The sequence below is a fragment of the Apostichopus japonicus genome, chromosome 10 (assembly GCF_037975245.1).
Source record: "Apostichopus japonicus isolate 1M-3 chromosome 10, ASM3797524v1, whole genome shotgun sequence".
Lineage (NCBI taxonomy): Eukaryota > Metazoa > Echinodermata > Holothuroidea > Aspidochirotida > Stichopodidae > Apostichopus > Apostichopus japonicus.
In genome coordinates, this window is record NC_092570.1 from 9,734,164 (window position 1) to 9,750,561 (window position 16,398).

Here is a 16,398-nt window from a genome sequence, read left to right on the forward strand (position 1 = left end):
TGGAATACATTCTTGTTTTGGAGGTATTTAGCTGTCAAAAAAACAGCTGGGTTTCTTGGAATAACGTTTACACAAACAGGGGCAGTTGTAAACTGATATTATCTCCATTTGTGTAGTACAAAAATAGAAGTACAAAAATACAAAAATACAAAATACAAAAGTAGAAGTACCCAAAAAACAACGCTATATTGTTAACCGGCTTCGAACCTCTGGACATACAATCAGCGTCCATAGCATTATTGGTTAGGGTGTCCGCGTACAAAGCGGGAGGCCCGGGTTCGAATCCCGGTGGAGGTTGGAAGTTTTTAATAAGTACAGTTAGGATGGTCGTACAGAATTGTCGTGTTGCTTTTTGGAATCAGCGTGTCAAACTACATCTGACCGCGAGGTCAAAAAGTCAAAGGTCAAATCTTGAAAAATTTTAGGAGATTGTCACGAACGACTTTATTCATTGTACGTGTATTCAGTATATGCTGGTCAGGGTGATAAGTAGGTCACTCGTCGTGACTGACAACTTGTGCGTTTTTTTCTGGAAGCTACGAGAAATGATGGCGCTATTCGGTATTAGCGAGTACAAATTTCCAGAACATACGGGAAGTTATTTTTAGCAGGTGACCGGATATCGTCGACCAATGAACGTTGAACTATCAGTCGTATCTTCGAGACATGGATGATTCTCGATGTTTTTCCGTCAGGATTCCTGGAAAAGAACTTTCGGGAGATTAAACCCGGCTATATATAAGAAGAGATATTTTCGGTGATGAGAGTTTAGTTTTCCGATCTATTGTGAAAAGAAATTCATCTGAGATAAAAGATTAATAATCGAGGGGACGGACGGAGGAACCGGTGGACTGTTTGTTTATTAGATTGGTGCGTCGTTTAACCGGGACAGGCGTGACTTCGGCAGAGTTTTTCGGAGTTCACCCAGGAGGAAGCCATCCTTGGGATACAAACGTTGAGTCGAATTGGACCAGCGGGGAACGGTTTTGCTCCTGACCAAGTCACGGGATACCAGCCTACGAGGGAGAATCCCGACATCGTTGTTGGTGACGCAAGGAGGTCAGAACAGCTACGAAAGGAACCGAGAGCCGGCACGCGCCGCGTAAGATAGGTTAAGTAATCTTTTAAAAATTTAACGGCCGTATAATATTGTAAAATCTGTCTGTAATATTCCCAATTTCTAGTACCAATAATCCTTGTACAAATCAGTAGAGATCGTATCATTGTAAATATATCGTTTTTGTTAACTTTCAGAAACATCTCAGTAGTCTTTTGATCCTTTGAGTTTACTTCCCTGAATCTATCTAAAATTTTATTTTTATCGGCTTTGAAGGCCAAAGGAAAAACCCGGGGTCGCAACAGAGGGGGGGCTAGAGGGTGCCATTTTGTATTATCCCACGGAAGTTGTGACAGAGATACGGGGCAAAACAAAAAAGTTTGTCAATATTTTGATATATGATAGAGCTCTTTGTGCTTTATAGAGGAAACCAACTCCCGCTTCAATCGGACACCCAGTTTTCAAGTTATGAGGGGCCAAAGGTTGGTTTTGATACCTTTCTAGCAATAACATTATGTGTGTACATTGTAGGCAAAAAAAATGTTAGGAAAGAGTGCACATCATCAAGGGAACAACTTCTAGTCAGGAAGTCTGACATGGCTGGTATACTAGGACAAGTTGTGAATGAAGTAGGGGCACATTTTCCAAAATAACCGTGATGTGATCCAAGGTCACCAAAGGTCATTTATGGGTCAAAATGGGTTTTTTTCTCAATAACTTGTGAAACTTCCACTGACAGGGTCCGACATGGTTGATATTTTGGGACTAGTTGTGAATGGGGTAAGGGATCGTTTCCAAACATAACGGTAATATGATCCAAGGTCAACAAAGGTCTATTAGGGGTCACAAACTAGTATTTTTGCAATAACTCAGAACCAAATGTCCATCAAGGTTGGGAATTACGCTATTGTAATCCAATAGTCGACCTGCATCTGGGTGACCTTTGACCTCAGGTTGACCTCCAGTGACCTGTATTAGTTTCTTTGGTTATTTGAATTTTCGTGACCATATTCAAATCTCAACGGTACCTTCTGATCAATATTGTCCATGGGTTGACCCCTGTGCGACGTTCCTGTGCGAAGTTATTAGAGGTCAAGGTTTGGTTTGGTTTTAATAAACTTATATGTGGTTAGGATGGTCTTACAGACTTGTCATGTTGCTTTTTTGAATCAGTGTGTCAAACTACATCCTACTATGAGGTCAAAAGTTCAAATCTTGAAAAATATGCTCATTTTGGGACATACATGGCAAAGAAAAAAGTTGGTCAATATTTTGACACAAGATAGGGCTCTGTGTGCTATATAGAGGAAACCAACTCCCGCTTCAATCGGACACCAGGTTCTCAAGGTACGAGGGGCCAAAGGTTGTTTTGATACATTTTTAGCGATAGCATTGTGTGTGTACATTGGAGCAAATAACAATTTAAGGACAGAGTGCACATCATTAAGGGGAACATTTTTGATAAAAACCATTAGGTCATCCAAGGTCATTCAAGGTTGATTATGTGAAAAAATGCCAAATTATGCTACGTTTTGCAACAACTTCTAGTCTGACATGGCTGATATATTGGGACAAGTTATGAATAAAGTAGGGGCACGTTTTGCAAAATAACCGTGATGTGATCCAAGGTCACCAAAGGTCAAAATGTGTTTTTTGGCAATAACTTGTGAAACTACCATTTGACATGGTTGAGTTTTGTGGGTTAGTTGTGAATGGGGTAAAGGATCGTTTCCAAACATAACAGTCATGTGATCCAAGGTCAACAAAGGTCAATTAGGGGTCAAAAACTAGTATTTTTGCAATAACTTGTCTAACTAATGTCCATCAAGGTTGGGAGTTACGCTTTTGTAATCCAATAGTCGACCTGCATTTGGATGACCTTTGACCTCAGGTTGACCTCCAGTGACCTGTATTAGTTTCTTTCAAGTTGATTATTTGAAGTTTCGTGGCCATATTCCAATCTAATTTGCCCATAAGTTGACTCCTCTGCAACCTAATGTGCGAAGTTATTAGAGATCAAGGTTTGGTTTGGTTTTGTAATACTTGGTGTGTGAATTCATAACATTGAGTACAAGACCCCTATTGTTTTGTATGGAGGTGTGTATAGCCACGTAGAGTAGACTGACCTGTGTAATCATGCCATAGTGTTCTTGTAGGAGATAGTTCTGGTTATACTAACAATTCAGCAGAAGTCTAGTGCATTGAAGTCATCGAAACCTCAATGAATTTTGCATTCTGGTTTTCTGTTAATGTCATCGTTAATTATTTTATTGACGGGTAAACCGCATATGATAACAACATAAACATACGTAAACTCAGTGGCGTAGGAAGGTACTTTTGAGTGGGGGGGCTGAAGACTGATGGCCGGCCTGGGGGAGGGGTCTAAGGGGAGGGGGTGTCCCCCTCCCCTTTGGAAATTTTTGCATTTCCAGGTAGCCTCAGATGCAATTTGGTGCAATATAGCACACTTCAACACCCACTCCATTTTGTAAACTTAATTTTGTATTTTCACCAGGCCTTAGATGCAATTTGGTGCTCCAAATGAGATTTTTTTTCTCATTTGGAAATGAAAAAGGGGTTTTCTGACTTGCGAAGCGGGGGGGCGGAATGATACTTCCGCCCCTCCACATTTTTCACTGGGGGGGCTGGCGCCCCCCCAGCCCCCCGGTTCCTACGCCCTTGCGTAAACTGCACTGATAACAAGCTGAGAACAGGAGATGACGGCGCTATTTCACTTAACGTAATAAAGGTTATACATCGACGTAGTAGATCGCTACGACGACAGCTTTTCAAACAACAACTTTTAATCCAACGGCATAAATTCATGTGACAACGTAATGTCATGCAAAAAAGTGATGGCGCGCTTCTACTTTTTGAACTAGATTCTATAATTTGAACCAGATCCGAATAAGCGGGTCTGATTTGAGCCAGAGCCCTTTCCGTATACGTGTCGAACTAAATGTCGTCGTTACCGTTTTATTCGTGCACGAATTGCGGATAAGTTCACAAGTTTTCTAACGGCAAAGGTATTATATTCGAGATGTGTCCGACGAAATAAGAAATAAGTTGAAGGGTTTAATTGAGAGAGGATTGAAAAACGCAGAAGTTGCGGATTATCTGTAAGTGTCGGAAAGGAAAGTGAAATCTCTTCGCAAGGAATATGGATTGAGGAGAAGTGATTTATTGAATGATATAAGCGGTGAGCATCCATGGTATTCTACTATCATTCTGTTAGTTTATTCCGTCAAACAAAAGGAAATGCCTATATGTTCATTCAATTAGTATTATACTGTGTTGTTTGATGTTTGCAACTTACCGATCTGGTTGTTGAATATACACATATAAATTATGTAGGCCTTTGGCTTAACTGTCTTTTAGGATATGTTTCCGTTGGTCGATATTTATGTTGTGAGGTTGATTTTATTTTTGTGTGTACAATAGTACTTCGAATCACTTTACATAGGCTCACTGTTCAATAATTTATCTCCACGGGTCACACGTATGCTGGTCTGAGCTGTGTGTAGGCCTACTACTTACTGATACTACCGAATACATGCACACCGATCCATCCATCTCTCAACTTATAACCAAACATGCATTTATTGTTCCATAAATCTATTAGTCGTGATGGCTCTGACACCGATGTTGTTTATGATAATACTCTCTACTGAAATGACACCTGATATCCGGATGTTTTGTTGGCTAACGGTAATTAACAACACATTGTACCATCAAATCCATTGAATCAAATACTTAATGTATTTCTCTTCGGATTATCAAGAGTCAAATAACATTATTTTAAATGATAGATAAAGATGTAACATATGCATGTATTTCTCCATACAGACAACGATCTTGATGAAGCCATTGTTGCTGTAGTGGGGCGTCATCCAAACTACGGGGAGAAGATGGTCCATGGTAACCTGATTGCTAATAGGATCAACGTGTCACGCGACAGGATCAGAGAATCAATGAAGAGGGTTGATTCTGCGGGTAAACTATTTTACTAACGAGATGTCGAAAATTAATTAGTTCACATATGTGTATTTATGTGAAGCCTAACATCATAGAAATGTAACGAGTAAAATCCTGTATGAAGTTCAAAATTCGTTGTGCTACACGTAAACAGCAGGATCTACACGTGTTTACTTTGCTGACAGCTCTGAGGGGTGTGCACAGAACTACGATATAAGACCCAAAACCCAACCAACTATTGATAAGTCCCCCCCCCCCCCGCCATGAAAATTTGTCTTGGGAATTTGGGTATGAAATAAATAAAATGTGCAAGAAATGTATCATATGCCTGGCCGTATTTTTACTCATTTCATTCTAGTATTAAGTTACAGAAAACAAGTTATTTATTATTTTGTCGTTCTAAATGTTAAAGATGTAACTCAATTTAAAGGCCATGGCTATATTCATATTCTCCAGTACGCCAAATAGAGGACGATTTTCCATTGCAGAACTAATATAAGGTTGATAAACATCCATCCCATTACAGAAAGTTCGTCGACGCCAAACGGGTTTTCTATATCTTAAAATTGTATGGTTATAGTAAATGCTGTTGGTAAAGACAATGATCCCTCTATGAATTATAGAAATGACATGTCACGTTAGTTCAAATGGTTTTCAAGGAATTCTAATACATACATACATACACGCATACGTACATACTTTTATGAAGCGCAAACTCCATATGATCAATGCGCTAAAATTTACAAGAAAAATAACCAACAAAATGTACAATTAACTAAGCAGGTAAGTCTTAAGTTGTTTTTTGAGCAGTGCAACAGAATTAGAATTACGTATATGAGAGGGAAGAGAGTTCCACAACACAGGACCTGCACTGGAAAAGGCGACCTCACCCACCCGTTTCCTAGAAGATGACGTAAGAAGCAGAGTCCCATTCATTGCAGACCTGGTAACAGGACCAGATAATGGTGCGGTTTTCCGCTGAAGCATGTTAGAGAGATAGGCTGGGGCTGCATTATTCATACATTTATACACATAAAGACATAATTTAAAATGGATTCTTTCACGGATAGGAAACCAATGTAGGGCACGTAGCAGAGGTTTGGGGCTATCTAACCTAGCTGCCGAGAAAATAAATTTAGCACAACGATTTTGAAGGGATTGAAGGCGATTCAGGTCTTTTGATGTAGCATCATATAAAAGGGCATTGCCATAGTCAAAACGTGAGAGGAGAACTACGCGGACAACAGAATGACGAGTTTCTTTATCAAGATATCGGACAATACGAAATAAATTCCTGAGATGATAATTACATGATCAAACTAAGCTGTTAATCTGTTTTGTCATTTTAAAATCTGAATCAAAAATAATCCCGAGATTAAGAACTTCACTGGAGGGGTTATATGGCAGTTTCCAACTTCCAACTGAAGTGGAGGTAGTTTTTGGAGACTTTGTTTTATACCAGCTATGAAAAACTCAGTTTTGTCATTTTTGAATTTAAGCTTATTCAAGTTCATCCAAATCATAATGTCAGAGATTCAGTTTTGTAATTTCTTTAATGCCAGTTCAATGATTTTTAATGGTGGCGGGGCTTGACACGAACCCCTTAAATGTCCATAGCCAAGTTCATAATCGTATGTCCGATCGGCCCCATACTTTGTGCAATGGTGCGTCATTGATAGGTTCGTGCTCCTACATATGGCATCAATAAAGTTTTGTAACGTTGGTTTCTGGCTCCTCTGGACCTCGGAATGAGAAGTTAATAATTATACGAGACAGCACTAATGACGACAAGACAAGAAATTCTGCAGTGGCAGGTGACTATAGTCAACTGCCACTGCAGAATTTCTTGTCTTGTAAGAGCTTGTAACTTGTAAACATTACGTAGCTTGAAATCGTTTAGCAGAGAACGAAATGGATTATAAATAGTTATTTACAATCCATTTCGTTCTCTGCTAAACGATTTCAAGCTACGTAATGTTTACAAGTTTTTACAATTACTCACGGAGCACATAATTAGGCGTTGACCGGTGGATGTCACAAATATATCTCCTTTGTGTAATCTAATCTCGATCCTTACATGAGAAGGGCTTCACATCATCTCTCCATTAGCTTCGTAACATTATAATACTTTTAGCATGTGTTACCTTTGCCCTGTGCTAAAAGAAATGTTACATACAATATCACAAAGTATTGCGCATTGCTAACATTGATAGTGTAACCGATGAAAAATACTTTTAAGAAATATGCATATTTCTTACAGTTCTTTAAAGAAGTTACCGCTTAACTGCTAAAATCAGCGTGTAAACAAGAACACTAAGAACGTATGTCGCACTAACATAGTAGTTACAGTATTTGCCTTTTTCCAGCTGATCAATTAATACAACCAAGATAGATGCATATACCATACTCGTAATCCGATATATTTTATTATTTCATCCTCAGGTGTTGAATTTCGAAGAAAAATCTCCTTACATCGTCGGGTGTACAGCGTTCCTGACCCTAATTATTTTAAGCACATTGACGGGAACCATAAAGTGCTTAGGTATATAATAAATTAATGAAACTGGATTAACTAGTCGTAAGGACATTTACCGTGCATATTTGTTCATCGTAGTTCACAGCGCCGTCGCCCTACTTTTTTGAGAAAGGGACACCGGAGAACCCCACATAACACAGAGGGCATGAATTTTGTTTTTAGAAATTACCTGTAATCTTCCTTTATAGAGGTAGCATACGCAAGTTAACCTGTTCATCAACATCACCTGATTACACATCTCATTAATGGGGAAACGATGTGTGTGGGAATATTCCACACAATAGGCATGACAACCCATATCCTCCCCATTGGTGACGTCATTTGAAGTAATCCTATTTAACATATACGGCGAATCCCTGATATTGTACAGTCGTGTGATGAATGTTTACATAAAGGGAGATCCCAGCCGACTATGAGAATATATTCTGCATGTAACTAAAGAGTGTAAATATGCCAAATAAAAACTACAATACCATGTAAACATTTACAAACCAATTTCAATGTGACAAGATTGTCCATTCGGCTTTTTCATATTATAGAACTTTAGCTACCACATTGCCCTTTTTTTCCTTATTTAGATGGCGCCTTGTGATCCATGGTGGAATTGACGGATACAGTCGGATGCCAGTGTTTTATAACTGCGCAAACAACAACAAGGCCCAGACGATGTTTGTGATGCATTCAAGATGGGTGTCATCGAGTTCGGGTTACCAAAGCAAGTACACTGAAAAAATAAACTAGTCAATATTGCCACGGACTAACGTTAAATTAGTTTGTAACGTTAGTCAATGCACACGAACTAGCAAAAATCTTCGTTTCATCGCTGCTTCTTAGTCAGTTTACACTGACTAAGGAAAATATAATCGCAGCTTAGTCGGTGGCGACGGACTAAGGTATTTTAACCCATGGACTAAGAACGATACGGACACCCGATTTACGCCATAATCGTAGCTTAGTCGGTCGGTCGACGGACTAATGTATTTTAACCCAATTCGATTCACTTCAATTTGGAAACCGAGAGGCAACGGCAGCTTGCTGGACTTGGCATAGTTTCATACGATCACTCTAAGCAACTTTCAACCGTAAATCACCCAAGGTCTTTAGAAGAATGGAGGTATTAACTGCCATCATCGGCCTACCTGTTATTCCTTTAACTTGAAGGTAAAATTAAAGTTAATTGTTAGGCCACTGGCACTAGTACTCATGTATTATGGTTAGTGTAACGCTACCGTTGTCACGCTGGCTTTTCGCAATACACAAGTGCAATGACAGTGAGTAGCCTATAGGCTTCTACTGGGTACTGCAGTGCATTCTCAACACTAAAGTGTGCATTCTAAACACCATGTGTTATGTGTGTATTGGGCTAGACTGAACAGTGGCACATAATCTTCTAATTTATTCCCAAACAAATGCTGGAACTATAAGTCTCAATAGTTTATTTGAAGTCTACACTCATTTGGTAAAGATTTCCTGTAATATCCCATGTGAATCTAAATGGGTAGGCTTTGTGATATTGAATAAGCAAGGCTAGACCTTCAAACGTACAGTCACAGTAGGCTGAACAAATTATGTTGGCTAGTCAACGGTATTATATGTTGCGAGCAGTCAGGATGCACGCTTCAGTTCTATTTAACCTTTTCATTTATCATTTTTTAGTATTTAATTTCCGGTCACGCTCATGAAACAATTGCGACATTCCTTCACGGTCGACTTGTTTACTGTAAGAAGTATTAACCGTTTTTTCTCAGGAAAGCTTGATAGTCTGAAGTTATTATAACATGTGCTTTTAGTATACTGCCAAAAGAGTAAGTTGTTGTATTTGTATTGATATTTTATGTAGAAGTAACGGAAAATTTAGTATGTTTAGTTTGGTCTATAATTGCACGTTTTTTTTCTGTCCAATGTAGTGCAGGGTTCACTTGCGCGAATTCAAATTATTCTGTTTATGTATATGTATATGCATCGATTCGTAGATTATGATGTTTTTTGACATTAATTTGTAATTCAAGCATATCTGTTTAGTAGCAAAGTTTAAAGGTTAAGATTAATTAGTTTTCTCTTTTTGATCCTAGATAGAATGAAACTCATTGACGTAAATAATAGATCAGATGATACAGTTTAACGCAGTTGCTAAAACTCTGGGTATTCTCTAGTCTTCGCCGGTCCATTATATACTTTAGTACTACTAGTAAGACTAAATCAAAACGACCGAAAGACAAACTTAGTGTAACAAAGTATTGATTCTCCTCTAGCCTAGGTCTAAACAGGCTTGTTATGTGAGCAAGCAAAATAACAACTAAAAACGATTAGGCCTATAAATAAGTTGGCTCAGTGCATTTCTGTTTCTAAAATTTTATATTTTTAAAGATCATAAAAACAAACAAAGATTTAGCCCATGTTTTATTGTCTCTGTATTCTGGGCATTTGATTCTGGTTGCAATGGTGATGACACTCTCGTTCAAATTTTCAGCTTTATACAGTCTGCTTCAAACTTTGGGATTGTTTTTTGAGACTATAGTGGAAGCAAATCTCACATAACTTTGTGGTGACAACTTTATTTATTTATTTTTTCAAATGATGAATACTTTGCTGTTTCTTTTTTCCAGCAGGAATTGAAAAGCCAAATATCTAAGTCAAGGGTGAGGTTTCCTGTGATGTACGACACCAGTGTGGAGGCAACAACAGAAGAGGAGAACTGTGTTATATATGGCTTAAAGACATGTTTTAAGATGATATATTGGTACCCTTCGCAGAACAAAAGAGTTTATCCAAGAGTCCAAAAAGTAAAGGAACAAGTACCATAGAGAAAAAAGATGGAAGAGTGAGTTTAACTATTGTACCCAACTGTTTAATGATATTAAAGATACTTTTCATAACCTGTTTTAAAAAAAAAACAGTCTAGTATATCATTTACGTGCAAGCTTCATAAGTTTGGTCAAATTTTCACTGATCTGTAGAGCGGGAGTCCAGAGGGTTTGGTTAGCTGGGAAGGTAACCAATTGCCTGGTACATCACAATGTTCACAATGCATTCCTGTATATGAAACCTGACGACTGGCAAACCGACTGTGGTGGATGTGGCTGGGAGAGCAATTTTAAAGTCACCTAACAGCTAACCTAGATCAGTTTTCATGGTAACCACATCAAAGTAAGAACAATGTGTCAGGTATGGCCCCAAGAGCAACAAATGGCCATCGCCAGTAATTATTGGTGGTGGGGTACCCCTGCCAGTGATCAACAATTGACCACTCACGGCTGACCTAGGTCAGCTCATGAGGTAACCACTTGAAACCTACTGGAAAATGTTGGTTAGGACTTCAGATACAAGGGATGGGCATTGCCAGTAATTTTTATTGGTGGGGTACCCCTGCCAGTAGACCCCCAATATGCCCATCCCCTCATTGACCTAGGTGAGCTCATGATTTGACCAGTTGAAACCTACAGGAAAATGATAGGTATCACTTCATATGTAAGGATGGGCATTTCCAGTATTTTATATTGGTGGGCCACCACTGCCAGAGTCCGCCCATCCCTTACATATAGAATCCTGTCAATCATTTTCCAGTAGTTTTCAACTGGTTAAATCATGAGCTGACCTAGATCAATGAGGGGGGGGGGCATTTTGGGGGTCTACTGGCAGGGGTACCCCACTAATATAAAATACTGGAAATGCCCATCCCTTACATATGAAGTGATACCACTTTCCAGTAGTTTTCAACTGGTCAAATCATGAGCTCATCTAGGTCAATGGGGGATGGGCATTTTGGGGGTCTACTGGCAGGGGTACCCCACCAATAAAAATTACTGGCAATGCCCATCAGTTGTACCTGAAGTCCTAACCAACATTTTCCAGTAGGTTTCAAGTGGTTTCCTCATGAGCTGACCTAGGTCAGCCTTGAGGGGTCAATTATAGATCACTGGCAGGGGTACCCCACCACCAATAATTACTGGCAATGGCCATTTGTTGCTCTTGGGGCCATACCTGACACATTGTACTTACTTTGATGTGTTACCATGAAAACTGATCTAGGTTAGCTATCAGGTGACTTTAAAATTGCTCTCCCAGCCACACCCACCACAGTCGGTTTGCAAGTCGTCTGGTTTCATATACAGGAATGCACTGTGAACATTGTGATGTACAAGGCAATTGGTTACCTTCCCAGCTAACCAAACCCTCTGGGCTCCCGGTCTATTGGGATCATTATTAACATGATTAACATAATTATTAAGCTTTGAAAAATAACTTGGTGTTATGCTGTGCAAAGCTAATAATTATTTGGTAAAGCTGCTATTCCTGGCTTATAATTTGAGGGACCTAGATTTAAATGTATACTTCCCAATATGTTATAAAATTTTAATGTAAATGTATGTTTATGATAATGTGAGTTATCATGTGCTATATCTGTATCTGTGCTTACATGTATATCATATTTTCTGTTCACAGGTCAATTACGGTGCAGATTTTGGCTTCCTGAAGACAAGTGGGAGGCCATTTGTAGTTAGGAGAAACACTCTTTGTTCGTGAAGACTTAACTGGTGTCGATTTGGGGTACCACTTTAAAACGAAAGTCATGAGGAACCCTTGCCCAAGATTCAACTTTGCATTATTGTGCAGTGCTATACTTTTGCGATTCATGTTTGATCCATTAACTTGTCTTAACTTTGTTGGAATAAAATCATATTTTTAGATTTTTGTTAACAGTGATTTCTTCCCTATCTGTCGAAAGTCAGCCTTTGTAGACATCAGAAGTTTTATCAGAAATAAATACTGCCAACGTACACATTATTTGTGTTTCTTCTGCTCTCTTTTCTTTCAGTGATGCTAGTCAGTGAAACTAGTCGGGTTTAATTCTTTCAGTGATTCTAGTCAGTGCAACTAGTCAGTCGATACCGACTAAGAAAGGTTAGTCGGGAGAGGCACCATCCTGACTAATGTAAAACCTGCTATAAACTAGTCGGTGGCTCATATAAATTAGTCGGTAAAGACCGACTAATGTCACCAACTAATGTAACTGACTAATATACATTTACCGACTAAGAAATTGTTGATCGACTAAGTTGACGGACTAAGATGACCCACTAAGAAATCCAACTGACTAAGGAATAAATTAGTCGGTATAGCAACTGACTAAGGCTATGTTAGTCGGGAGAGGCACCAGATGGACTAACGTTATGTTAGTCGGTGAACCAATTTAAGTTTTCAGTGTACGATCGAACAAGGGCGGGGGGAAATGTTCTTGGTTGCTCTTTTATGTTGCACCATCCGTTACAGGGAGGAGTGTCCACAACCAACGAATTGAACGATGTTGGAGGGATTTGTTTACAGTATGCTATATTAAACAATTACTAACATCACTGTTTTTTACTAAACTAAATAAATACACATATACATTTGGTGGGTTGAAATGGTATACATGAGAAGCTAACCAAGATAATAATAATATTAGGCATTTAGCTACGCTATTCATGGTGAACTATATCACAGCGCTTACAAGTTATATTACCCCTGCTCAATGATAACCTGTCCCAGAGACAATCCCGCCAGGCGGCAGCAGTTATATACTGCGTCCAATGACAAGTTACCTCACAGGTACCCATTTAACCCCTGGGTGGAGAGAGGCAAGTGAGATAAAGCATCTTGCCCAAGGACACAACGTAATGAACTAGGCAGGAATCGAACCAGCAATCCTTGGATCACGAGTCCGACGCCTTAGCCAATTGGCCACCAAGCTCAAGATACAGTGCAATCAAGCCAACATTGAATATTAAGTTAATAATGTAAACCAATATGTGTAAAAATAATACAAAACAATTTTCTTTACCAATTTCTGTAGATCATACGTGAGCGAACAAACTGTGAGCTACCGTTAAAATGTATCAAACCTCATTACCCGAATGATATGCTGAAGCTGCACATGTATCCGTGTGTGGGCCTTCGCTATATGTTAAAAATATCAGCCGACAGGAAAACTTTGGAGCAAAATATTTTTAAAATTCAGGTTTTGGCACAATGAAACTACAGCTCTCCTAATATATATCTTTGTCATGTGCCACTGACCGCCAGGTTCTAGCCCAGTGATGTTCAATACCTTCCAAATGACATTTATTAATTAATTTATCTCCTACAGGGATGCGTCAGTACATTTTATAACTTATTCTGCAAAATGGAAGACGCAGAGGTTCTTTCGTGTGACGAAGAGGTGGATCTGGCAGCGCTTCATTTCGTATTTTTGCCAATAATAAGGGACCATCTGGAAACTTTCCGACAAAGTTTCATACAACACAAGATCCGCACGGAAGGAAACAGAGTACCATTGCAACTCTGGCCACCAGCAGTTGATGACGGATTTCATATAGACTTTATTGAAGAGGTGAATATGGCTTCAAACACACGCACACATATATTTATATATATATTAGGTGCGTATCCAGGATTTTCTAACCCGGGGCGCGAATTACTATCTAAGCGGAGCGCCACCATTGGTTGGCGCGCAACGTACAAGAATATTTCTGGTTTTGATACCCCCTAGATCACCGGAAATGCCCTTTGTTCTTAAAGCATTTCATTTCGTACAAAATATAATTCAGAGGAACTTCTGATATTAATAAACAGTCAGCTACTATATACCCTGTGTCATTGCGTTTTATTAGTGAATACACGGACTTGTGATTAACTATCCCCCTCTGTGATAGTATTATCCAATGTTATCGACTGTCCTGTTACTTACTGTATCCCCTGTATGGATATATAGATAAATGAATAAACAGATAAACAAATAGATCATAAAACAATAAAACAATAACGAATAACTGAATGAAAGAAGGCATTAATAAATGAATGAATAAGTCATTGAATAATTATATGGCATTGGGGATATGAGACTTGTGATATTTATACCCAGAATACAAAATGCACTGAGGTTTCGATGACTTCAGAGCACTATAGACTTCTGCTTGAAGTTAACGATAAAAAGCTGTGACAATATAATTGGTCCGAAACACTATGTGATGCACAATTACACTATATCATATATATGGCATGATTAACACAGGTCAGTCTACTACATGTACCTGACATTACATACCTCCACGAAAAACAAGCAAGGCGTCAACACGCACACATACATACATGCACACACTATATATAAATACGTTTCAGCTATATACTGACGGGCGGTGCCGCATGGGGTTTGGTATTTGCCGTTACACAGGGTTATACACAGAGTTTTATAAACTGGCAAATTAACACACAGGGGTAGAAAATCTCACAATGCTATCTTTTGCCAATTCTTTTCTATCTGGTGCCGAAACTTCAATGCCTCTTGGGTACTTTTATATGAGTTTTCAAATAACTGATGACATCCTTATAATGTAACAACATGGGTGGTGAGTTCATTTGATACTATAACCGGTATATTGCTAAGACCTCGGTGGCAATGTTAAAAGTTTTAAAAGGCGAACAAACAAATGCTTGGAACGGTGTAAACAGATAGTACAACTTACCGTTGCTCGATCAAGAAGGCATAGAAACTTAAACAACAGTGAAACTGCTTTCTTTTTCCGATGACCTCCGTAATGGGAAAACTTATCTCTTGTTTGTTGAGTAACTGCGCAAACATGAATGTTATTTTGTATGAATAATATGCATAAATGTATAGAAATTTGGGAAGTCGTTGAGAAAACAACAAATGAAGTTGGTAAAATGTAGGCCTACCCTTAACAAACACCACCGTGGCCATGTGATTTGGGGTTTGGTATAACTTTAAACATGAGCCCAAGCTATTATGTTATTTCGTTCGTTTTGAGATGTTACTGAAACTTTTCAAACATAGATGAAGGTTCACAGGAAATTTGTATTCGTTTTTGTAATTTTATACTAGATAATTGTTTTTTTTTCTTGCCGGATAAAATGTCGTAATTTCAGATTCAGCTATTTTGTCGAGCAGATGGAACGTTCTCAATCCAGCTCGTGGACAATAAATGTACACATTGTCAACTCCTTTTCTGCAGCCTTGCGTGCGTTTGAATAGAACTATAAATTTAACTATGTAAAAGTAAGCGTTAAAGCGTATATATATATATAAATATATATATATATATATATATATATATATATATATCAGGGTTCTGCCCAGGGTGGATTGAGTGCCGGCAGGACTATCTAACCGGAGCGCCACCATCGGTTGGCGTGGAGCGTACAAGAAAATTTTGGGTTTTGGAAACCCCCCAGATGACCGGAAACGGCCCTTCCCGAGTATTCTGAGCCACATGTAGACAGCTTTGAAATTAGATCTCATGTCTGGAATTTTTTATAATTAATGAAAAAAGTTAGGACAAATATCTGGAGCACCAGAGTACAGACCAGCCGGTGGTGCCTATTAAATAAATCATTCAGGCTGAGATGATAATTTTAGATGGACAGTGAGTGAGAGTCCACTCCCAAATAAATATTGTTTCCATGTTCTTGTAGAAAACGTAAACTCCGCAAAATACAATTAGTTGTGATTTTGTAGTTACGTGAGATCCGTTATAACCGCCGAGGTGGTTAGGCTATTTGCTATACACTGAACTAAGGTAGGATATTATTTTTTCGGTATTTTTGGAAATGCTAGAAAATACTTTCTTTTCCCCCCGCTTCACACCAGATGTGGTCTTACGGTATATTCATAAATGGATGCACTAGAGCCGTGTTTACATGACATTAGTTGCATTTAGTACGATATGCAAGTTTGGCGTGAATTTTTCGAAAGTGCTTTGCTCGATCTTTCGTAAAATTTGAAAGGTGTAGCCTACCACCTTTCCGTACACAATTGGTACACAATTGATTTTCA

At 38.7% G+C, this 16,398-nt stretch overlaps 1 protein-coding gene across 3 annotated transcripts; it reads left to right on the forward strand.

Moving 5' to 3' along the window:
* Positions 1-240: 240 nt before the first annotated feature.
* On the forward strand, positions 241-15,621 carry LOC139975030 (uncharacterized). Of its 3 annotated transcripts, XM_071982635.1 has the most exons (6): positions 241-4,256; positions 4,904-5,050; positions 7,475-7,574; positions 8,147-8,287; positions 12,773-12,892; positions 13,696-15,621. In XM_071982635.1, the coding sequence occupies exons 2-6, from the start codon at positions 4,966-4,968 to the stop codon at positions 13,805-13,807; spliced, it is 558 nt and encodes a 185-aa protein (XP_071838736.1). In that variant the 5' UTR covers positions 241-4,256; positions 4,904-4,965; the 3' UTR covers positions 13,808-15,621. The 3 variants fall into 3 exon arrangements, with proteins under 3 accessions (XP_071838736.1, XP_071838737.1, XP_071838738.1); XM_071982636.1 differs by lacking the exon at positions 12,773-12,892 and having other exon boundaries at positions 243-4,256; XM_071982637.1 differs by lacking the exon at positions 12,773-12,892 and having other exon boundaries at positions 245-4,256; positions 8,147-8,283.
* The last annotated feature ends 777 nt before the right edge of the window (positions 15,622-16,398 follow it).